This window comes from Zootoca vivipara, chromosome 3 (assembly GCF_965207765.1).
Source record: "Zootoca vivipara chromosome 3, rZooViv2.hap1.1, whole genome shotgun sequence".
Taxonomy (NCBI): domain Eukaryota; kingdom Metazoa; phylum Chordata; class Lepidosauria; order Squamata; family Lacertidae; genus Zootoca; species Zootoca vivipara.
This window is the reverse complement of record NC_142586.1, coordinates 52,055,161-52,080,998: the sequence shown is the minus strand read 5'-3', so window position 1 is coordinate 52,080,998 and position 25,838 is coordinate 52,055,161. Positions and strand designations below refer to the sequence as shown.

Below are 25,838 nucleotides of genomic sequence, written 5' to 3'. Positions count from 1 at the left end.
GGACAGTGCAAATATACACTCTTCTTCTTCTTGGAATTTTTAAATCAATATACAGTATACTAATTGCACCCTCCTTCTCAAGGTGTGTGACATGGCCAAAATAGACAGACTTGAGGGAACTCAAGGCTTGTTGAAGTACCAGATTTATTTTTATTTTATTTTTATTTTTAAAAAACAACCTTCAGAAGAGAACACAAACAGCTCAATGAGGTGTGAGCATGCTCAGGGGGCACAGAATGGTGGCTGACTGAGGGGTGGAGGAAAAAATTCAAAACAGGAAGGGAAATTGAATGGCTTATGCTGAAAAGGAAATCAATGGCAGGAATACTGAATGGGAACACACTGTGACTTTGTTGGGGATCACACTTATATTCAGTCTGTTTTCAGGTTTCTTTGCCACTTGGAAGGGTTGTACAAACTGTTGACAGTAGAAGTCAGTAGGGCTGTGTTACTGACCTGTCTTCCCAATGCCAACAGTTATGTTAAATGAATTGCCTTTTAATCTAGTTGACTTCCCCATGACTTTGGAGTGGTTCTGGTACTGAATCTCCCTATTACACAAGATGCTGTTGTAGGGGGATTTAGATCTAACAGATTTCTCTTTCAGATAGTTTAATTTATTATCATCACATGGCTCATAGAATAACAGACTCATATTCATGGCTCTCTGATTTAGTGTTCAGCTTGCTTTTACTTTAGGGAACTGCTTTAAGGCTGGCTCTCACTGTTACATATAATCTTACAGCTTTCTTATATTTTATTCCCCCCTGCTATGTGTGAAACTTCAGGAAAAATGATTAATCAAACCCTTAGCACATAAAGCAATGGGAAACTTGTATTGTTTGCCTTTATTAATCAGTGCTACATAAGTGTATTCTGAAAGATGATAAAAAGTATGTTTGAGATTTACAGAAGCTGGAATGTATTGCCTAATGAGGAGCTAAGCTATAAACTCAATACATAAAGAAGTATGTACAGTACGTACTTAAAATGCACTGGGATCTGGATTTTTCAATAATTAAATTGCCTTCATGTACCTGCTTCTTGAATGGAATGACTATTGTACTAATCTAGGAAAACACTGACTAATCATATTTAAAAGCAGCATTTTTTTGTCCAGCATGTTTATTCATTCATATATAAACAGATGCATTGCACACAAAACAGTAAGCCAAAGATGACTATAAAGATCTAAATCAGTCATTTGTACATCTGAGGTGGTTGGGTTCACACTACAATAAGAGACCAAACAGCTTACAGCTTTTTACTGAAGGGATGTGTTTGGAGCAAGTGTATGAGAAAGATGGGGAAAGGCTATGCTTTGCTCCTCCTATCTTTCTCAAACACATGCACATTTCCTCAGGGGTGTAGCATGGGTTGCCGGTGCCCTGGGTGGGGCAAGTGTTGTGCCCCCTAGTGGACTGGGCAGCAGTCCGTCCCTTCACCGGTCAGCATCCAATCAAGGGAATCTTTCCTTGCAGACTAGCCCCAACCTGAGAGCAGAGATAAGGCAGAGAAACGTGAAGCCAGGAGCTTCGCTGTGTGACCTTTTCCTGGTGCTCTGGGCAATGCACATGGCTCCGGCAGTGCTTTCCTCATCCCTCCCTCTTGGCCATCCCAAGAGTCCCTTTGCCATCCCAAGTGTCCCTTTGCCAGCCATGAGGAAAATGAGGTGCTGCCCCAGCCCTGAAGGCCCGGCCTGTGCACAGTTTGCCTCCCCACAGCTCCAGCCTTCATGAGGGAACTGGTGGTGGTGGTGCCTGGTTGCACCCCCTCAGAAATTTGTACCCGGGGCTACGCCCTTCCTCCCCCCGCCACACTACACTACTGCATTTCCTCATTCATGCATGGAACAAAGATTGGGTGTTCTCACTGAATTCAGTGGAACTTACTTCAGGTAAGTGTGCATTTAATTGCAACCTAAATGTATATGTAAGGCAAGAAATAACACTTATAGTTTCTGTTGATTCCTGCAGATTTGCCTACAACTACAGGTGAAATACTCAAATAAAGCCATGTTGGATAAACCCTTAACTATTATTTTCACCAAAGTAGCTAAATGTTTATGAAATGTATGTACTGTAAATACAGTATTTTTTTTATTTGTTTAAATGTATATTTCTGCTAGGGACCCAGGTGGCGCTGTGGTTAAACCACTGAGCTTAGGGCTTGCTGATCAGAAGGTCGGCGGTTCAAATCCCTGTGACGGGGTGAGCTCCCATTGCTTGGTCCCAGCTCCTGCCAACCTAGCAGTTCGAAAGCATGTCAAAATGCAAGTAGATAAATAGGAACCGCTACAGCGGGAAGGTAAACGGCGTTTCCATGTGCTGCTCTGGTTCTCCAGAAGCAGCTTTGTCATGCTGGCCACATGACCTGGAAGCTGTACGCCGGCTCCCTCGGCCAATCATGCGAGATGAGCGTGCAACCCCAGAGTCGGTCACGACTGGACCTAATGGTCAGGGGTCCCTTTACCTTTACCTTTATATTTCTGCTACTGGCTGAAATTACCCATGCCTGCCCCACATTTGACGTGCTTCATACACCTTGGCTCCAACTGATTATTTGAAACTCTTCAGCAGCACTATTCCTGTAATTTGTTACAAAAAAACCCCCTAAATTTAAACCTGCATACTTTGAAAGCATAAATACCTGAAGAATTTTAATGAATGCCCCTCTGGCAGGAAGAAAGTGCAGATCTTTGTTTCTGTCCCTCTGGTATTTTCATCTCTTTGACAGTTGAGTTTGCTATCTTTATTTCAACCTATGCATAAAAATAGTTATTAGTTTCTTGAACATGGTGATGAAAGTAAAATAAATCCCTGACATGAAGTGCTGCACATTTTTCTTTGGGTTTCCAAGTAGGCAGTGAGCGGTGTTGATGTATCTCCATTTTGTTGAGAGAGAATATTACATCATAAGCAGCTATGAAGATGTTGTTGTTTAGCCGTTTAGTTGTGTCCGACTCTTCGTGACCCCATGGACCATAGCACGCCAGGCACTCCTGTCTTGCACCACCTCCCGCAGTTTGGTCAAACTCATGTTCGTAGCTTCAAGAACACTGTCCAACCATCTCATCCTCTGTCGTCCCCTTCTCCTTGTGCCCTCCATCTTTCCCAACATCAGGGTCTTTTCCAAGGAGTCTTCTCTTCTCATGAGGTAGCCAAATACATAACTAAAAGTTAAGTCCTATGCATATTTTACCTAGCTGTCCCACTGCATTCAGTGAGTTATACCGGTAGTCTTAGGAAACATGCACAGGATTGTAGACTTAATCTCTTGCTACCAGTTCCTCTGCTGTAATTTATATTTATTTAGATAAGATTTTTAAAACCTATACACATAATTTAAGATGGTTTACAACAAATAGAGCAGATTCACATTAAAACCCCAGTAAAGGCAAAATACATTCAAGAACGGTTGAAAAGAAACAGGAAGCAGAGATAAAACTGTCTCTTCAGATAGTCCATCAGTAAAAGCCAGCTGAAAGAAAAGCATCTTCACAAACCCATGGTAAACAAGAGAATGAACAACCTAGGCTTCAGCAGACAACATGTTGCACAATGTGGGAACTGCCTACTGAGAAGGCCTTGCTATCTTCACAGTAAAATAAGTCTCCCTGGTGGATGGGAGTCTCTCCCATAGCTTAGCAACATACAGGCTGGTGTAGGAGAAGGCATTCCATCAGATAGCTTAGACCAGAGCCATTTGGGGTTTTAAAAACCATCTCTGATATTTTGACTTTTACATGAAAATAAATATGTAACCAGTGCAGTTGTCACAGGATAGGTGTAGCCTTATCCAGGGGTCAGCTCCCACAAAAATTCTTGCTGCTCCATTCTGGACTGGTTGAAGCTTCCTGCGGTCTGCAAAGGTATCCCCCATGTAGAGTCCATTGCCATAGCCAGGTCTGATTTACTTTCATGCAAAGATGTACATGATAATATAAGCATACTGAGAATATTTGTTTTGTTGCAAAATAGTGTCTTGGCCAGGATCATTTTTATATCTAGTTTTGCCCAAGGTCTCAAAAACTGAATTCCATTTTGTTCAGCTGACTCTTGAAAGAGGTTGCCTTATTGCTTTCATCAGAAATTTCAAAGTAAACGCATTGTGTATTGAACTTGTGGACCTAGAAATCCTTGGTGCTTTCTATTTTTGAAGTCTTATTGTTAACCACAATGTAAAATATGTAACAGAAGATTCATGCAGAAAGCTTTTTAATGTAATATTTGGTTTCTATTTCACTGGAAGGTCAATGCTTTGTTTAACAGCCCATGCTTTGTATCAGGTATAGCATGAAGTATAATATCCTAGTTTAAAGTTTTGAAAAGAGTCTCCATTTTTATACAACTTTCTATTTTGAAAATATAAACCACATGGATTTTTTGCCTTAGTGTTCAGACACCTTTGAAGAAAAGAAATACAGGTTTTGCACCAGTTGTGGTCACGTGAAGAGGTCACTCATTTTAAAAAAATTAATTTTTATTGATTTTCCATTAGCATATATATGCAAAAATAATAATAATCAGCAAACAAAACAAAAAAAAAGACAAAGACAAAAAAAAGTAAAAGAGAAAAAGAGAAAGTAAGAGAAAGAAAAACATCTTACTTATATCATTTATCATAACAATATAATTATGGACTTCCCCGACTCCCCCCACTCTGGGTCCCTTATATATAACCATTTAAGCAATGTCCACAATTAATATCTTAAACCTTATTATAACTTACACTTAACTTTTCTATTCTACTTTACACATAACAATTTTATCATTTTTAATAATCCACTATCCAAATCTAATCCTTTCCACTTTCCCATTATTTTATCTTATATTTCTTCCCTTAGCTTAATGTTTTTTACCAGAAATGTATTATAATTCAATTCTTAAAATTCTATTCCCCTTTCTTCAATATTAATATTTAGATCCATCCCCCCTTCTGCCGGAGCCAAATTTCCCAGACTTTTCAGCGAATTCCTTATGTCAAACCAGTTTCAGACCGTTAAAATCCACCCATTATAATATCCCTTTATTAATCACCCCTTTCCCACCAAAACCACCAGATTTGTTTCCACATCTTCTGCCACCTCTTCAATACTATGCCTGCTGCCCATCCCACTTCCACTGTCTTTGCATTGTTCTTTGATTCTGTGGATCGAAACCAGTCCTTTACATTATCAAGTTCCAGTCCAATTTCATTTTTTTCCCTTTTTCTGTCTAGTTCACAGTGCAAACCCTGGACTCCCTCTCACTAGGAGTTCAGCAGTATACACTTTCTTTTTTGAGGCCTCCTTGTATCCAACCTAAGTCCTGTTCCACATCTCTCACTTGTGGAACATTGTATCCTTCATCTTTTTCCTCTTCTTCCAATATTTGTGTTTGAGCACCTTGCATTTCTTCTTTGTCCATTGGGGTCATTTCTTTCTCAAGTCCATTTTCTGCACTATGACAATCACTCCTTTCTCTCCACAGTTTACTAGTCTCAGCTGCTTGTTATTCTCATCCAATTCCTGTTTAATTTCCAAGAGCACCACAAAAATCTTTTGCCAAGCCAAATCTTGTGATGATATTGTTGTGGCTACAGCCATCTTAGGTATCTCAAATTTCATGTGAGTCCAGCAGATTATACGGCCGGAAATGGCAGGGATCAAATTCCATCTCCTTGATCACCATTTTTAAGTTCAAACTGCATGTATTTTTCCTTTAAAAACATTTTCTACCACATAACTTCTAGGGTCTTAATCAAAGTTTTTTCAATACTTTTTGAGCAAATTCTTTATTATTACAATATTCTCAACACCATTCACTGACCCATCCGGGGACCCGGGTCCGACTTCCAGAGGGGCTTTCTTTTAACAGTACCACAATTTTTGCAGGAATGTCCACTTAATTCAAACCTCTCCCCTGTGCCTGCTACATTAAAAGGGAGGCTTTTAATGTTTGATAGATTATTGCGTTTTATTTTTCTGTTGGAAGCAGCCAAGAGTGGCTGGGGAGACCCGGCCAGATGGGCGGGGTATAAATAATAAATTATTATTATTATTATTATTATTATTATTATTATTATTTTAGGTCCACTTTCTAGTAAATTGAAAGCTTCCCACTTTATCAGCTTAGGGGTAGCTCATTGCATCACAGTCTCTCAAAAGGGGGCAATCGACTTCCTTTTTAAATCACCCCCTGTAGCCAATTCTTTAATTAAATTTCCAAAAAAAAACCTTTTTACTGACAGGTTCCAATTTGTAATCCTTACTTGAAAGAATCCACCGCTCTCCGCTGTTGGCACATAGCTTCGCTTCGCGAGGGTGACGATTGCGCTCAAAATGGCCCCCGCAACTACCACTCAACTCTCTCCGGGGCTCTTAGGCTTACCGGGGAGTTGAGGAGTCGCAGAAATGGGACACTGCCGAGCACTTCGCCCCCAGGACGCACGATCTGGGGCTCTTTTGGGGTGGCACGTCGCTATCGCGCGTCTCCCCCACCCTCCCCGCGGAGCCGGGTTGCCTCGGAGCTTGAGGCAAATCCCGCCGAACGGCGTTGGCGGTAGACCGGAAGTCCGTCAAGAGTTCACTCATGTGGATAACTGATTCATGACCATAACTAGCGTGAGATGACAGACTAGTAAGTTCCATGCAAGAGCTGGAAGAGAATACCAAGGATGGATGCTGGTTCGGTTTTCATTACGTAAAGCTGGCCAAGTGTGACAAGGAGTCAACGTCCATTGGACATACGCTAATTCGGGCTAATTTGAACTAATTCGGGCTTATTTCATAGGATTGAGGCTGTTAGACAAGTTCACTCAAGGAAGCATGTGACAGTAATGTATGGTACTCTGGAGGAAAGAGAAGATCTGCTTGGGAAGGGCTAGTATCTCTAAGCCTTCTCCTTCGTGGTAATGTCTGTATAATGAGCTTATTGCTAGATTGGGCATCCTCTCAACTTGCAATAGTAGCAAAGCAGTGCAGATATGTTAAATGTGCTAATATTGAAAAGAACTGAATAATACATTTGGGCTCCATCCTATAGTTACAAATAGCTAATTTAAGTGAACAGCACTAATTTAGGTGAACAGGTTCACATAAAAATGTTACAAATAGCTAATTTAGGTGGAATGTTACAAATAGCTAATTTAGGTGAACAGCACTAATTTTAGTGAACAGGTTCACATAAAAATGATTTGGTAATGCAGCTCTTCTAAGTATTGTGAATTAGGCATAGTCCAAAGCAAGTGCTGCTCTGACTGCTGAACAGCATTAACAGGAAATAAAAGCAAAGTACATGTGAACATTGAAGAGATACAAATGTGATTAAATAAGAGGCTGCATAGTAGGGGCTTTTTATTGCATTTAGCATTTAGTATTCAGGGCTTTTATTTTTCTTGTCAAGCTACTACATAGTGCATGATGTTGCAACTGTTTTATTTCTCAATCTCGCATCACTTTTTTCCCCTTTTTAGTGGCATTGGTCGCAACTGGCCCTGGGCTTCAGGAGGAAGCAGTATTTTGGCAGAATTTGGAACTCTGCATTTGGAATTTATGCATCTAAGCCACTTATCTGGAAATCCAGTGTTTGCTGAAAAGGTCAGTTAAGAGTTTTTGCCAGTACTTGCATCACACTTTTGGAAGTGTGACAATTGCCAATTGTCGGGAATATCTCCATTTTTGTTCTTTGGATCCTCTGGACTTATTTTCAGAGTACAAATAATTTGGTTTCCAGCACTTCTTTCAAATGTTTTATGAATGTAGGATGATAGAAGTGTACACATTAAAAGAGCTTTCTGTTAAGTATCTTAGGTTGACCTTGTACTGCAAACAAGGGAGAGGAAGCATGTGTGGATTTTCTCTGCATTAGGTTTTTTTGTATCCAGCTTAGACCAAGGTCTAAGTTTAGTAGTTTCACAGGTAGTAATCATCCTTAAATCATGCTGTGCTTGCCTGTTATGGCACAACTGTTTTAGGTGCTGATTCAAAGGAAATGTTTTCCAGCTAACTTGAGTGGGGGATTAAAAACACAGGGCTCATTAGGTATATTTCACCCCATCAGAGGAAGCTCTGTGTAGCTGCTTTTGCAGTGAGGATCTCTCCCTTGCCTCCCCCTGTGTGCCCCTGCACCCATGAAATTGGCTCTGAAGTGGTTGGGTGATCCCCTAGAGTAGCACATGGGGGGATGGACACCCACCTGGCAAGCTAATATAGTTGCTCAGATGAAACATTTGTAATAGCCCAACATGGAACACAACCCATAATTGCCCCCAATACATTCTGTATTACAAATATAAGCTTCATTTGTATATAATGATAAGCAGTTAACAAATTACCCTGTTTGTCCAGCCCAAGCTCTTCCACTTCTCTGCTCTCTTAGTAAATCAGGGAAACAAACCACAAAGGGCTACTTTATGTTTTGTTCAAAGCAGCACTCTTGGTTTGTTTCTCTACCTCCCTCTCCCTCTCATCCAAACCACAATCTGCAACTAAGAACAAACCTTGGCTTCGGGTTTAGAGAGTGAAACAAATGGCTGGTTTGGATATAATGCTAAGCCAACCAGTTTGTGGTTTGTTTCCTTGCTCAGCTCAAGGAGTAGCAAAACAGGATTGGTAGGACAGCAAGCAGCTCATGCACAGGTTATTTGCGTTTTTTAACTATAGTTACTGAATACCCAAGTTCAAATGCAGCCATAGGTTCTCAAACATATATTGAGGAGTTACGGAACCAGGTTACTTTTCAGCTAATGTTCAACACTAATCTAGCAAGAAGTCATTAATTAGCTACACAAAATAGCTCTGGACGATGTCCATTCCTGTATGGGCTGTGTGTGAGAGTGGGGCAGGGGGAGAGTGCAAGCCAGTATAAAATGATGGCTTGGATCCTAACAACTCATCTGCAAATGGAAGGGTTGCTTCTGTTTATAGAGGCAGCTGGGATCCTGCAGAAGGTCCGGTTGGTGTATGGGCAGGGCAGCATTTTTGTCAATCTCCTCTTCCCATTTTGTTGCTTCTCATGATTTTCAAGCAGATTTTCAAGGGGCTGCAGTGGGAAGGAGAGAGTGGCAAAAAGCATTTCCTCTCTTCCTCCTTCCTTTTCACTGTGGAATGTGTCCCAAAAGCAAAAACTCTGCTCATGAGACTGTCAGCAGAGGTTTAGTTACAATATAATCCAGTACTCTTGAAAGAGTTGCTTCCCTTAAGTTTGAATAGTCATACGTTTCTTTTTGCAAAGAATAAATTCTTTATGTAAAATACACCAAAAAGTGTGCACATGAAACACCATGATTTTGTTATTTGCCATAGGTTATGAACATTAGAAAAGTTTTAAAACGATTGGATAAGCCAGAAGGTCTTTATCCTAATTACCTAAATCCGAGTAGTGGTCAATGGGGTCAACGTAAGTATATCATTTTCACTGGCGGTCTGCACACATTTCAGTTACTTTGTTGAAAGACAAAACATTTAAAAGACTTTTTTTAAGGTATTTGAACTATACTGTCCATGTGGCTTTTCTTTTTCCTTCATTACTTGTGTTTGTTTATAAAATGTACACTAAATATCCTCTGAACCAATATTATTATTATAGTTTTGTTTTCAGGAAATAGAATAGAAATGCATTTTCATAATTTATAAGTGGTTATAGCAAAGTTGTCCTGTTCATGCAAGCAAAATGAGCCTCCCCTCCCTCTTCCATCTCCTCTGGAGGGTTTTGGGGACACTCAGAAAAGAGTGTGGGGGTGCATGGGGGGAGAAGAGGGAGGGGAAATTATCTTGTGCAGATGGGACTCATTTTGTGAATGGGACAATTCTTTTGGACACAGTTCATTACAAATGCAACAGTCAACTTGAGAACACGTGTGCATTTTACTTGCTAATTATAAATATTTAACAAAAGATTTACTGATACAAAATTTCAAAATTCATAAAGTGTTCTCAAAGTATTATCACAGACATGTTTGTTTGATTTGTTGCTCCAGTTGTAAATCTGGATCAGACTCAATCTGATTTTACAAATTGACTTGCATTGCAGAATAAAACTACAATAACTTGCTTTTTTGACATAGAAACATATAAACTGGGGGCATGATAACCTCTCTAGAGGGGAGTAACTGCCTAGTTGCAGATGCATAGATGCAAGTCTTTTAGTGCTGTACACCTTTAAAATTTGCTTTTCAAAAAAAAGTAATTAAAAAAATTAGACTCAGTGCTCAATCATGTCATTTCTCATGTCATTTCTATGTTTGCTGATAAATTATGATAATATTGCATTCAGTAGGCTGTGGCCACAAAGTTTGGCTGGATGACAAATACAGTGGTACCTTGGTTCTCAAAGTCCGTTAAAAAACCAAGGTGCGCTTTCCCATAGAAAGTAATGCAAAACGGATTAATCTGTTTCAGACTTTTAAAAGCAACCCCTAAAACAGCAATTTAACATGAAATTTACTATCTAATGAGACCATTGATCCATAAAATGAAAGCAATAATCAATGTACTGTACTATAAAATAAATAGAAATTAAAATTATTATTTTTTCTTAACTGCACTGATGATCGTCATTTTGGATGGGGGGCTTTTATCCATTTCCGCAGCCACACAATCAATCAGTAGCTGAACTGGGTTCCACACAGTTACAAAAACAAATTAACTGAAAAAGCCTCAAAAACAAAAATGCAAAATAAAATAGAAAAAATAAAAGCGCCAAACTTAATCCGTTCTAGAAGTCCATTTGACTTCTGAAATGATTGAAAACCAAGACACAGCTTCTGATTAGTTCAGCTGCCCAGGAAACAATAGCTGACAGCCACACCAGACGTTCGGCTTCTGAAAAACATTCGAAAACTGGAACACTTACTTGCGGGTTTTCAGCGTTTGAGAACCAAGGTACCACTGTAGAAATAAAAAGGTAAAACACCTCTAGGCTACAAAACACAAGCTAGATCCTTCTTGTAGTTTGTGGTTGGGATAATCAAAATGCAATATTCTTAGCAATGAGAAGATAATAAAATAAAAAATAGGCAAACATTTCAAAACAAACAAACAAGGGAACTGGGATTGTTTGACAAACGATAGAAAACAAACACAAGCTGAAGAAATGCAACCAAACCCATCCAACGCTTTATAAGAGACAGGACTTCCAAAAGTGTTTCTCATTTTAAGACTTCTCATACACACCAGGAGCCTTCTAGGTAGCCCCGCAGCATGCATAAAGCAAAGTCCAGCTCCTCCCTGCAAGCCTGTGATTAGCACATGTTTGGTAGGAGGAGATCTTGCTAGCCTTCCTCCAGATCCCCTTCTCTCCACACTGGAATTCTTATATGGTGTTGTAATTATTAATTGAAACATTGGCCTGGCTTTCTGTGAGACCGTTTGGAGGTACAGATTGGCCTAAATCTGTACAAATATTTTTGGGACAAGCCAATCTGCCCTGTAGTGATTTGTTTCTGCTTCTACCCAATCTGGGCAGGACACAAATCAACCTGATTCAGTTTGGACTTTGGGCTTTGGCTGAATCTGGTGCACACCCTACCTTTTACTAAATACCACCAAAAATGTTGACACTGGGTTTTACAGAATATTGAGACTGAAGCATTAGCCACTGTGAGGCAAAATATTTTCTACTACAATTAGACCAGCAGTACTATAGTTCCGAATGTCGGAACTATTTTATTGCTATTGTTCCTGTACATTTATTTAGCCTTTGTTACTTCAGTTGCAAATTGAAAGTGATTTTCAGCGTCATGGGTCAATTAGATTTGTCTCTAGCAATCATGGATATAATAGCAGGACTTATTATTGATGAGACTCTGCTTGTGCTATTTAGTCTGCAAATGTCAAGAGTTTCTGAGATAATTCATTTAGGAAACCGCAAAGGTCATTTAAATGCTGCTATTCAGAGATCAACCTTCCATCACAGAAAGTGCACTCATTCTTCTGAGAAAAGCTTCTTTCTTCTTTGTATTGTGGACACTCGTGTAATTAATGAGGTATTTCTTTACTTTTAAAAAAAGTGTTCTGTTTTGTTAGTTCTTCGTAATTCTGTCTTGCCATCACAGAACATTTCTTTGGAAATGGATAGCAAAGGTAACAGTTCAGAAAACTAAATACCAGGTCACAGGCTGATAGTTAAAAGATCCACACTGTGAAGGTGAAACTTTTAATAGGAAAAAGTAGGTCATATTACTTGTTTGGTTTTAAGCCTTAAAGAGTAAACAAGCATGTCTGTGCTTTCAATTTTGAAGGCATAATTTGGAAAGGAAGAACTTCATGAAGTTAAATAGACTTCTTCTTTTCAGGATATTTGGCATAGGTGTGAAAGGGAAAGCTGCCCCCCATCCCTCCCAGAATAGACATAATCCTCAATTTTCCAGATTTCATTTAATATAAATAAATTTCTGGTCCACGGGGCACATTGCTCCAGCATTCCGCTCATTAGCTTTGTGAAACACTCACTTTATTCTTCCTTTCACTGTTTTGCTGTGATTGAAGTCACAGCAATGGCTGACATTTAGGAAATTTGTCATTACGGTCAATGACCAGAATTTTTTTGCAAATATATAAAATATCAAGCAAAACAAAATAGAGAGCCCTAACAATAAAATCACTAGTAACTGTATCATACTCTAAAAGCACCAGACACGAAAAACAAAATGGTGTTTACTACGGTACAATTAGTCCCTGGTGACTAATTTACATGCAGCAGCACAATATTTAGCCACCTTAGAGGAGGTAGATGCAACTTGCAAAATTGAACAACGTGACTTAAAATCAAACCTAGAGAGTCAACTTAAAATTAGACTGGTTCACCTTTTTAAACCCAGATGACGGTATGCATTGGATTTGAACCATGTGTCGGTCCCACCTAAAGAATAGAAAGAATAGAATGAGTTCATCATATCAGGTTGAATGGGAGGGCTTTTTAACTATGTTAGGGGTAGAGTTCAGCTAAATAGGCCAAATGCTTGACATTCTTTCATTCTCGCAGAGCACTATATTTTGAAGTAATACAATACAGAGTGATTGGATTTATATATAATCAGCTTAACAAAAAGTGTTGTTTGTAGAGCGCTTTTCTTCTAAATGATGGCTTACAGCCCAATCCTTTGCATATCTACTTGGAAGTCAGCCTCACTTTGTTCAATGGCAATTATACACCTAGATAAGGGTACGCAGGGTTACAGATTAAAATAATTTCTTGGGTTTCAGGCTTTACTGTGCAAAGAGTTGTTTTGCAGTTCATCTTTAAAATTGGGTGGGGAGTGTGCAGACCCTTAAATTGAAGGTGAAATTAGTTTAGAGTGCTCTTCTGTTTGTTTCTTTTCAGATCATGTGTCAATTGGAGGGCTTGGAGATAGCTTTTATGAATATTTGCTGAAGGCATGGCTAATGTCAGACAAGACAGATGAAGAAGGCATGCAGATGTATTATGATGCTGTTCAGGTAAATGAAATATATAAATTAAGATTTTCTAATATGAAACACCTTCTAAAGAAAGGGGCTTTGCAGCAAGTGTTAAGTGTCTGGATTGTTTAAATGATTTCAACAATAAATTTTGATTGAATATGTATTCCTTTAAACAATACTTCTAAGTATATTCATATACTTTACATCAATGTCATTGTTCCTAATTTATGAATAGACCATGCTTTCCTCCTACATCTATCTTCACATTGTACTGATTATGTAGGTGTGTCCAGTGGTCAGATTCCCAGTTTCCCTCTAGTTGTAAGATTAGCTGAAGCCTGTTTATCTGTGAAAAGAGGTACAGTACTAACAAAGCATATTATTTACTCCATGCTTAGCACCGGAAAAATTCCCAGGATTGAGGGTCCTTTCAGAACGGTGTGTGATAAGGGCATGAAGGAAGCAGGTCTGCTCACACAAAGAATCTCTTGAACCAGACCTACATGGTTATTAAACATTTGTCAATTCTGTATCAAAACATCATGACAGCACATTTTTCAATAGCTTTTATGTTGACAACATTAGTTGACGGAATGTGTGTAGTTGCCTTGCAGGACCCCCCCCCCCTCGCAAATGGATAAAAGGAACAGCAATAACTAAATATTGAAAATCTATTATTTCTGAATGAAGCCCTTGCTGGCTGTTGTGACTAAAATGTATCTTTGTGACTGTTCAAAGATGGTGGATTTTTTAAAGCAAAAATAGCAGGTGCATGGTATGTGGCAGTCCTGTACTAAACGTAGCCCTTTCCCTCAGGTAAAGGGAAGCATACGTTGGGCTTCCATCTTTTTAAGAAGTTTAATCAGATATGTCAACTAAGCCCATGCTGTACAGAGGCCACTGCATATGTGAAACACCAGTAACATACTGTGTGTGCCAAAATCTGCCCTTGCCATGACAGCTGCTCATTCTTCATGAAATACTATACCAACCTATGGAAGTCGCTTAAGGGGAGGGGGACTGCTAAGAAGCCCCTAAATCTTTTCACATTAGAGTTCAAGAATGCTGGAGTAGATACTATCTGGATCTGGCAAGTTGTTTATTTTAAGTATGTCAGTAAGGCCTAGCATTTTGCCCTTTGTCGCTATTTGCCTCGGTTCTTCATGTCGCTCCCTGAAAATGTCACTTCAGGCAGTAAAGACCGACACGACTTATTCAGCTCCTTTGTACACTCCTTTTCCTCCCCTGCTTTCTATTGATACAGGCACCTGCCTAGCTGGTTTCCTGCTTCTGATGTATTTAAAGACTATTTTATTGTTTGTCTTAATGTTTTTAGCAATATGCTTCCTTTTTACAACCATTACCGTCTGCTAGCATTTTGGTACAAATTTGTTTTTCATATTGTTCTAATTTGGGAAACACTTCTAGTTTCTGAGGGAAGCCTTCCTGTCTCAAAAGAGCTTCCTTCATTCTTCTTGTTAACTATGACAACATCCTCTGGTACCCTTTCTGATCTGCAGTATGCATTCTGGCTGAGCGTCTATTTCTAATACAGAAATATTTTTGCATTTTTCTAGTCTATCGAAACCCATCTGCTCCGAAAATCTAGCACTGGTTTGATGTACATTGCTGAGTGGAAGGGTGGGCTACTTGAACACAAAATGGGCCACCTCACTTGCTTTGCTGGAGGGATGTTCGTTCTGGGTGCAGATGGAGCACCTGCTGATAAAACTGGACGTCACATTGAACTTGGTGCTGAAATTGCCCGCACATGTCATGAGTCTTATGATCGCACAAGTAAGCATTAAACTTTGTGGAGTAGCTCTTCCTCCCCCCCAAACTTGCCCATTTCTATATTGATGGTTAGTGCTGCTTCTGCTCTCAAATACCTTTGTCAGATGACACAGATTACAGCAATTTGAAATTTAGTATTAAAAACAGTTAAAATAAATTACAGTCAGCAGAGTACAGTGGCACCTCAGTTTAAGATCAGCTCTATTTACGAACGATTCGGTTTACAAACTCGCAAAACTGGAAGTAGTGTCCCGGTTTGAGAACTTTACCTCGGTCTAAGAATGGAATCCGAACAGTGGAAGGGCACCAGCAGCGGGAGGCCTCTTTAGGGAAAGTGCACCTCGGTTTAAGAACGGTTTCGGTTTAAGAACGGACTTCCAGAACGGATTAAGTTCATAAACTGAGGTATCACTGTATGTTGTTTGGAGGGAAGTTTTTTGAGGGGGAGTTTTCCCTTGATATTAAGACCCAGAGTGGTATATTCATGCATTCAAAGATCAGCTGTAGAACTGCTTTTGACAACCTTCTTCTGTCTTTGGAGTAGTTAGACAGCACCACTGAAGCTATGACTGGTACAGGATGACACTACCTGTAATCTATTTTCTTATTAACTAAAGAGTATTTCTTGCTCTCTCTTTTAACACTGGTAGCAAGTTTTGTAGTGGGCTGTGTTTGACAGACATGTAAAAAGCTAGACTAGCTTTACCAACCTGGTGCCTTCAAGATGTTGTTCACCTCCAACTCCTCATCAGCCCCAGCTAGCATGGCCAGTGGTACGGGGTAATGGAAGACATAGTCCAAAACATCTGGAGGGTGCTACATTGGAGAAGGCTGTGCTAGAAATCAGTTCTACTCAGTTTACTTGGAAGCTTCCCCATTTCTGGACTGGATGGTCCTTGTGGTCTCTTCCAACTCTATGATTCTATGATTTCAACACACATGCATTATGTATCATTTTGCCTCTGTTAAAACACATTCAGTAGATACTGTACACAGTTGTCCAATATCCATGTACATCAAGGGGAAAACTTCTAAAGGTTTTGTTTTTACAGGTATTTTAAAAAAGCTAAAAAATATGCAACGTGTTCCCAGCAGATTTAAATGTATTCCTATGTCTTGCACTTAACTGCCTTTACTAATGACTACTGTGTAGATTTCAGTGTGTTTTAATAGTTGCTTCTGCTTCCAAAGGAACAGGCACTTGTCTTATAAACTTCCAAGTTGTACCAAACTGTCCAGTAAAGGGAAAAGTAGCAGACTTTTGTATCAACTTTGGCTGCAAAGTATGATCACTGCATGCTAGAGCTTAATTTTGAATTGCCTAGAACTTGAAACAAGCACAGATCAATATTTATTAAAGTATGTATATGCTACATATACATACTGGCGGTATACTGCAATAAAACACAAAACATCATTAAAAACAATGCAAAACAATAATTAAAATGGTGTGCCAGACTAAAAGAACAATGCAAGACTTGTCAGTATAAAAAGATATTGAGGATACACCTAAGAGTCAAAAGTGAGGGTGCTCGCCGGATCTCGGCTGAAGGAGTGTCCCTTACCTGACTTCTAGTTGAGGCCAGTTGGACCTATTTAAAACAGGCTAAACCGTTGGCATATAAACCCTTTCGACCAGTCAGCATTATGTACTCAAATAATAAGATTTTAAATATCCAAGCTAAAGTTTTATCAAGGACATGTTTCCTTTTCCAATAAACCCTGGAGTGAGAGAAAATAATATTGCTAGAAAACTATTAGAGTAGTTCATACATAAGGCCTATTCATATTCCAATGTTGTTGCCTACAATTTTTAAGAAGATTCATTCTTCTAGTTTTGTTTTACCCAGTTTACCCTTTTTATTCTGCATTATTCCCTGGAAGGGCCAGACATATCAATAAATGTCATAGAAGAGGTGTGGTTTTTTATGTTTTATTGGGATGCTTTCAAAATATTTGTGCCCTCCACACTAAAATGTCATGCATTAGTGATGCAAGCATTGAATAGTGGAGTTCAGAAATGGCAAAAATATTTCTGTGGCATAGTACTAAGCTTATACGAATGGTTCACGTACATTAATAAAGCTCTACCACATGCTGAAGAGTTGAAAGTTCTTCATGTGCCAACTCATTTGGATATTGCACATTGTTTGTGTAGGCATGAAGCTGGGACCAGAAGCTTTCAGGTTTGATGGTGGAGTTGAGGCAATTGCTACTAGACAGAATGAAAAATACTACATCTTACGGCCTGAAGTTATCGAAACCTACATGTATATGTGGAGATTCACTCATGATCCAAAGTACCGGCAGTGGGGCTGGGAAGCTGTAGAGGTAATGTATTTGTTTGTTTCTTTAAAGGCTTAATTTTGAACAATGTCTTTTATTTTCACTCAGAATAAGCTTGCCTAGTAAAAATTAATGATTTTTCTGCCTCATGTGAATTCAGCAGATCTATTTTTATAATTATCCAGTTCCTTAAATAATTCCTCATTAAGAGTGACCTTATACATTGTTTCTAACTCTTTGATTTTAGTTCCTTGGTGCCCTCCATACATTGTGCATTAGCTGGAAATGACTAATAAATTGTCAGTTTGAGTCTTAAACAAACGGGAGGTAAATATTAATCCCTGTGACCCACGTGTGGGGGGTAAATAACAAAAGAATCCGCTGGGTGCCCAGATTCAAAACATGGAACTTTGCACACTCTGTGGCAGAAGAGAGCCCCCAATTGCAGAGTTTAAACACACAAAAGTCTAGCAGCAATATAGCAATAGGAATATAGGTTGTTAGACCCTTTTACAGTGTTCTCTTTTTCTACCACTCTTGCAATGAACTGACTACACACTGGTAAGTACGTTTAAAATGCTTTATTTACAAAACCTTCCAGAGGTTCCAAAGATTCATGCATTTATCCAAGCAGCAGCAAGGAGAACACTGGCGGAACACTCTTGGGTAGAAAATACAGAAAGCATCAAACACATGCTTGGAACTTGCTTAGACACATCTTCTTGGCCAGTTACATGGCACAGAGAGAGGGAACAGGAAGAGAAGGCTTCACTTCCTCCCACATCAGAGAAGTGTGACCTGAGTCTAGGAACAAACTTCTCTGCTCTTAACCCCTTCATGTACTAACTAGCACTCATGCATAGTTATGTTTGACTGCTTGTTGTTTAGTCGTGTCCGACTCTTCGTGACCCCATGGACCATAGCACTCCTGTCTTCCACTCCCGCAGCTTGGTCAGACTCATGTTTGTAGCTTCAAGAACACTCTCCAACCATCTCGTTCTCTGTCGTCCCCTTCTCCTTGTGCCCTCACAAAATATGTTTGACTGCAGTTTCCCACAGAATATCCCAGACAGTTCTCCACAAATCTCCTATTTCCTTTTGTTTGAAAAATAACTATTCATTCTTTTTTAGTATCCTTCAGTACCTCACTCTATTTTAACATGAGTATATTCAGTGTCCAATTCCTTGGATTTATTGGCTGCCGGTCATGTCAAAAGTGATCCCAAAGCAATAATTACATAGCAAATACCACAGCCAAATATAAAGTTCAATGCAACTGTAATCATAAATATCAAAACATGAATATCAGACAAATATTGAAATGGTAAAACCATAATAGTAGCAGCTGCAATCACTCACTGGTGCACTTCTCAGTAGGGCCCCATCAGCAGAGACTAGGATAACTTCAAGTATTTAAGTCCCAAATTATACTGTGCCCAGTATCTTTCAGTATCTTTGACTTCCATCAGAATGGTTGGTGAGCTGGGAAACACATCAGTACAATAGGAGCTTTGTCTAGGTATGGAATAAAGAGAGTAGTTTTTCTACTCTGCATGTCCTTTGAGTTCAGGAACTGTATCCCTTTGAAAAAACTACAGTGTAGGGAATTTGAGGACTCCATTTTGACATTGTATGTTAAATGGATCAAAATCAATGATACTTTGAATAGTAATCATTAACTGGTCTCATTGGCTTCAATTGGGCAGTTGTTTTACATTTGTTGTGATGCTGATGTTTAATCATGCTATTTTATATTGTTTGAATTTTTAACTTCGTGCTATTAGGTGCCCTGAAGATGTTTTACATTAAAGGGCAGGGTGTAAGTTTTAAAATATCAAACTCCTCTTTTCCTTTCTTTGAATTCAGGCATTGGAAAAATACTGCAGAGTAGATGGCGGCTATTCTGGTGTTAGGGATGTTTACAGCAACCGTCAAACCCATGATGATGTGCAGCAGAGTTTCTTCCTTTCAGAAACACTCAAGTAAGCAATTGAAACCCTTCAGTTTAAAAGTTGAAGAGCTAAGAGTCATTCATCTTTGTATGGGCTGGCGTAAAGGGCAACAGAACAAAAAAGGGGTATGGGAATATGGGGAGTCAGGACCAGGAGAAGCAAGCAGGTTATTGCTAGTGGTCTTTCAAACACAAGATGTTCTGTTTACTGAAGTCCCATAGTATTTTAACAGATGGGAGTGTTGCACATAATCTTGGTATATGGTGGAGAAAATGAGTTCTGCTTTTTTTGGCAAAGAATTGCGTAGAAATGCTGTTCGTGGCCAGAATAGAAGCAGGGGGGTACTGCTGACGTCTTCAGCAAGCATGTCAGTTCAGACAAGGACATAGAAAGAAATGTAACTGTGAACAGGAAAGCCAGGGCTGTGATCAGGCAGATTGGTTCCAAGTAAGGGTGAGGCTGCAGTCATTTGGTTCTGTGCCTCTGAAAACTGACATGTGGGTAGTGTGTTGGACCTAGGACCTAGGAGAACCATGTTCAAATTCCCACTCAACCTTGAGCATTGGACCCATCCCTGTTTCTCCACTTACCTCACAGTGTTTTATGAGAATAGACTGGAGGAGAGAACCATTTATGCTGCTATGAGCTCACTGAAAGAAAGTCAAGATATAAACAAATACTCGCAGGACTAGAAAGTCCTGCGATTCAATCCATCTCAGATAGAAATTTGCTTAGTTACTTTGAATTCTCCATTTTCTGACCCAACCCTACTTTCTGTAACATGGGAATAATAAATATTATTAGTGAGAATTTATGAAGTGTTTTCAACTCTGGCAATGTGCTATACAGCCATACCTCGGGTTACAGACACTTCGGGTTGCGCACCGCGCCGAACCCAAGGGTTGGCAGACATGGTTTTTCCTTGCCCCATTTTATCCTTGCAACAACCCAGTGAGGTAGTTTAGGCACAGAGACTGTCCCAAAGTCACATAATAAGCTTGAACCCTGTTCTCCCAGGTCCTGGTCCTACTAACCAACTAACCACTACGCCACATTTAAGATATATTGCACTTTTATTGATCTAGGTGTTTTGAGAGATACAAATGTTCCATTATTATTCCTATGTGAGCCTTCCAGTTTTGTAGTTTGTTAAACATCCTTTTCTTTTTGCCAGGTATTTATATTTATTATTTTCTGAAGATGATCTTCTACCGTTTGAACATTGGGTCTTTAACACTGAGGCACACCCTCTACCAGTTCTGAAAAAAGAAGAGGAGGAAAAAAGAAAAAGCCAATAAAATAATGCTGAATTCTGTTTGGGACACACAATGTAGTAATTAAAATTCCATCATTTTTTAGTTTTGAATCAATCTTTTGCAGTCGGGTGTCTACCCATACAATATTTATCAAGGGACCTAAAGTAATTAATTATAATTAAACGTATTTATCTTTTGACAGGAATTGTAACTTGTCATCTCTAGATTTTGTTAGGCTGCAGTGTGCATCTGGCCAAATAGAATACAGAGGTCAGCATGTTACTTGTTTTCCGTTTTGTTTTTGACTGCAAAATCCTTTCCTCCTCTGTGAGGAGATGTCTGCTTTAAGCTGTAATACTTTGCTGTGTTGCAAAAAGCCATAAAGAATTAAGTATGAAGAGCTTTTTCTTTTTTAATATATGTTAATGTGGTTTGTCTATTACTAGAGACAAATCTGACTGTGACAGCCTCTTCTTATGCGGGTCTATCATTAATTGGTAATTTGAATACTTTAGAAGGTGTTCTGTTCATAAGAATAGTTTCATCTCATCTGTGTGCACTATTATGTTAAACTGTGGCTTTTCTTGATAGGCAAAGTCCAGATGTTGAAACCCTTATCTAATAATTTTAGAACATAACTGCAAATCAACTTAAACACAAGTAAATTTAGAGTCCTCCCCCCCCCCAATATTTGGTTTCACAAGCAGCCACAACACCAAGATCGTAGCAGCTGCCATCTGAACTTACCCTTATTTCCAACAATTTGAGACTGCAGTTCTCAAAACCTTCTGTTAGTGCAAAGATTCAGCATTATTTGCATTTGAAGGCACAACCTGGTGTCTCCTGAAACTTGTAATTTCTTATGAGAAATGGGCTGATCTGTGAACTCCTCTATGTTAAGCCTTAGTCCATTTCGAGACTAGGACTGGCTAGTGTTGCAAGTATGTTGATTGCCATTTCAGACATTCCACTGTGTGACCAGGAACAATGCTGTGGAAGTAGGAAGAGAAGGTGCTATGCTTTAGAAATCCACATTTCAGCTTTCATTCACATTTGAGAGATGGAAACAAACCACTACTGCTTTAAATGCTTTGCTTTAAAAAATATTCCTCTATGTACTCATATTAATGAGTGTTAATCAAAGTGACAGAAATGGAATGTTGGTTGAGACAGCCCAATTTTTTTCAATAACTTTGGTTAGTAGTCTAATCAGAGGATGAAACAGCACCGCTTTTTCCAGTTTACCAGTTGGGATGCCTTTCTGAAAAGAATAGCTTTTAATTAGTGGTTAATATATTAAAACTACTTGACCACATAGGTGCTTGTGATTTAACAGGTCAACACCATAGCCGCCAAGTTTTCCCTTTTCTCGCGAGCAAGCCTATTCAGCATAATGGAATTTCCCTTAAAAAAGGGGATAACTTGGCAGCTATGGTCAACACTGTTATTCTAATCTACTGCAACCCTTGTTATGCTAAGAAATATGAGAACCACAGATTTGATCCAACACAGGTAACTCCTTGGTAGCTAAAGGACTTTTTGGAATGGTGCATAAAATGAGTGATCCGCAGATTTAAAAAATCTGGTGATAATCTGCATCAGTTTCTGCGCTGATGAACAGCTTTATACAATGCTAACTTTCAGTATAATAGATTTTCGCAGGACTATGCCACAGCATTTGTGAAGGTCATGGCAGTGTTCTGTTGCACAAGATTAGGCCATAGGAATGAAATCTCTTATATTTCAATCTAGTAAAATAGTGAGAACACACAAGCAATAATTCCCCCCAAATTTATGTCTGATTTCTCTTTCTGCGCCTCTCCATGCTACATTCATTCCCTACCCACCCATCCCAATTTTTTTAAAAAAATTATTCTAAGATCAGGCATGGTAGCTGAAGAATCAAAGGAAACCATGCGAGTTGCTGGCACACATGTATCTCTGTTTATTACAAATGAATTGGCTAGCAAATTTACTTATACTAAAACTTGATTATTATTCAAGACTGATGTTCAAATAATTGGATATGGTGTTGGTATATGGATTTTTTAAGCCATCACAAGAACCATTATAATAAAGTATAATAATGAAAATACAAGCTTTTTTCCCTTTATTTAACTAGAATTGGTGTCATGTTTCTGATTCTGGACTTCTGCTAACATCTTTATAGTCCAGAAAATCAGTTAGACTAATTAAAATAAGCCTTTCATATGCTCTGTTCTTGTGCTATGTGTCTGTGTGCTTAATTCTTTACTCATTTACGTGAGACATTAATTCAAATGTTATTCACGTTAAACATTTTTATTTGAAAAGAGTTTGAAAGCCTGATGTATAGAAAATCAATACTGTGGTAAATCTAAACATTTCTTTACTATCTGCTATGAGAAACTTTATATTTTATCCTCCCTTCCCCTCCCTTTGAAGGAATGAAGGTGAAAGGAGCTTTTGCTTTATTTCTAGCACACAGGCTATAATGCATTTTTCAAACTGCAAAGAACATCCTATTGTATCACCCAAAGCACTATTGTGTGTATATTCAAAGTCTAAATGCAGAATGGAATTAAATTCTCAATTTTTTTTTGAGCAAATAGTGGTGGCTTCTGCCATATAAAGAAAATATATGCAACACACAAGCAAGAGGACAGGGTCAAAATATACTCAGCCGTACAGGTATTCTCATCTGGTAACTTGGAATGATGTAAGCCTGCTGGTATTGATTGGCAGAACTCTGTTTTTAAGCTTAATTGGCTCTTCAAAACCTAAAATGGGAAAGCAAATGCAAGACAACAATTAAATGTAGGGCTACAGAGTCACCACAATTTTAGAAGGTTGCTAACTCTATAAGTTTTTTTATTTTTAATGATATTTTTAAATGATTTCCTAAGCTTAAGTTACAGCTTCAACAGAAGAACCCCCTCTTACTTTCTGTGGAAGCTAGTTTTGATGGGGGGAATCCATCTTCTGAGCAAATTTCTCCCACAGAGGCATAGTAGTATAATGTGAATTGTCTTATTTGAGATCCTATATGAGGAATAAGCCTTAGAAACAAAAGCAGAGGGCCTCTTCTAAGACTGAGCCAATAAAAACGGCAGTGATCTTGGATTACCTAGTATGGTTTTCAGTTTTCTAATATAGTATTCCATTTCTGCCTTCTGACTAAAGTCCTGCCAGCCTCCATTTTAAACAGGCTGCCTTGTAGAATTACCATGCCCTTTTTTTGTGCCAATTGATTGCTTCTCCTCTTCATGCATCAATCTGGAACATTTTGTTTAAAAAATGATCTGTAGATATATAATCTGCTATGTATAGCTAAGACAAATTGTCCTGATTTTCCAAGGTCAAAATCCTTTGGATCACAATATTTTCTGTTCACTTTAATAGGCTTTTAAACATTCCAAGAGATGGCATCATTGAACTTAAGTAGGCCTTTGTAGACTTGTCCTTCTGGGCTTTCAGCAGATGTTCATACATAAAAGTATTGTCTGGTTGAGCAAAGCTCAGTAAACCCTATAGCCCTCAAACTATAATGCCATATGTAGTGAATTGTTAAAAACAATATTCAGTCCAACCCCATATTCTAGGCAGGATATACTACTACACCTTAAGCTCCCTGTTTCACAAAAATGTCCTGATGGAAGCCTTTAAAGGGAATCATTTTTCCAACACTCTCTAACAGTAGTATTTTGTCAGTGGTTCAGTTCCAGTTGACATCTTTTATTGCCTAATGCAGGCATAGGCAAACTCAGCCCTCCAGATGTTTTGGGGCTACAACTCCCATCATCCCTGACCACTGGCCCTGTTAGCTAGGGATCATGGGAGTTGTAGTCCCAAAACATCTGGAGGGCTGAGTTTGCCTATGCCTGGCCTAATGCATAGATTTCTCCCCTATTTGTTGCCAATCTTCCAGTGAGGACCTCATCAAAACCCACTGGTGCCATTTTGGGGAAACCTGGCCAAATGTGTGAAATGGTTACTGTGCTTCTGTGAAACATTTTTTTTTGTCAGTCACTATAAACAGAGTCGAAATAGAAATTTATAAATGCAGCAGGAATTGTACTGGATATTTCTTATTTTTCCTCTTGCAGGCAATTTAGTGATTATTTAACCAGGTTTATTTTCCTTAAGATATTTGACACAAGTGTTTTGATCAGTTAAATATTTCTCTTTATGGGAAGTTTTGATTATAGTAGTTTTTTGTTCATTGGTCTTATTATTTGAAAGAGCACAATGTTTCTATAACATACAGTAATCAGGTTGTATGTACAAGCTGCACTATAATGTACCTTTTTTGTAAAGTGATGTAAGTAGACAAGAAGATTGTATCCCTGTAGAACTGCAAAGTGTCAGAGAAACATGTTTTTATATCCTCAAAGCAGTGATTTATGTTAACACAAAACACCAAAGTATAAAACTTCAGAGTGATCACCATTTAAAAAGTTGTAGCTACAGTCCTGAAATTATTTACAATGGTGTAAATAGCTTCAGAATTAACTTTTAGTAAAATAACACTGTGTTTACATTCAGTAGGAGTAACTATGGGTGACTGAGCTAATGCTGACCACTGTATATGTAATTTAAGGCAATTTTTAATTTTTAAAAAAGTGTCTCTTCCTGTTTCAACAGTGTCTAAATTTACATTGCTCTTCAGCATATCACACTGCAGTTGTTTAAATATATATTAAATCCTAAGAAATGCGAATTTAAATTCCATGTTTGTTTATATGACAGCTCTATGATACCCGGTGACACCTTGTTGATTCAGTAAACTTGTGTGGTCATATTGTGTATTTTTTTCTTATTATTTCTGCATATCCCACTTAGTTTTCTTCCACCTTTATAGAAATCTCTGAAGTTATAAGAGAACAAAATGCTTACTTTTTAAGAACTATATTTGTAAAACAAAACAAAAAAAAATCTATTGTGAATAAAGTCTTTTAATACAGCCTCTTATTTTGGTGGATTTTTTTCCCCTGCACTGAAGTGCTGAAAGGGTTAAATGTCCTGTAAAGAGGAAAAGTTATGCTGGATAGCTGCATGGGAGGTAATGTACCAAAACTGGTTCTGCAGATTTATTTCTACTACAGTACTTACTAACTTAACCAGAAGTAGCTAAACTGCAGCCTGCAAGCTATATCCAGTCCTTGTCCAAGTGATTTTTGGTGCCCC

General features: G+C 38.6%; 1 protein-coding gene across 1 annotated transcript in view; it reads left to right on the top strand.

Moving 5' to 3' along the window:
- The window catches only part of MAN1A1 (mannosidase alpha class 1A member 1), a 61,541-nt gene extending 35,927 nt beyond the window's left edge, over positions 1-25,614 (top strand). The window contains exons 6-12 of the mRNA XM_035109187.3: positions 7,456-7,579; positions 9,287-9,380; positions 13,305-13,420; positions 14,962-15,181; positions 17,337-17,509; positions 19,331-19,446; positions 20,591-25,614. Of these exons, the coding sequence (XP_034965078.2) occupies positions 7,456-7,579; positions 9,287-9,380; positions 13,305-13,420; positions 14,962-15,181; positions 17,337-17,509; positions 19,331-19,446; positions 20,591-20,714 (967 nt within the window). The 3' untranslated portion in view covers positions 20,715-25,614. The remainder of the gene's footprint in view (positions 1-7,455; positions 7,580-9,286; positions 9,381-13,304; positions 13,421-14,961; positions 15,182-17,336; positions 17,510-19,330; positions 19,447-20,590) is intronic.
- The last annotated feature ends 224 nt before the right edge of the window (positions 25,615-25,838 follow it).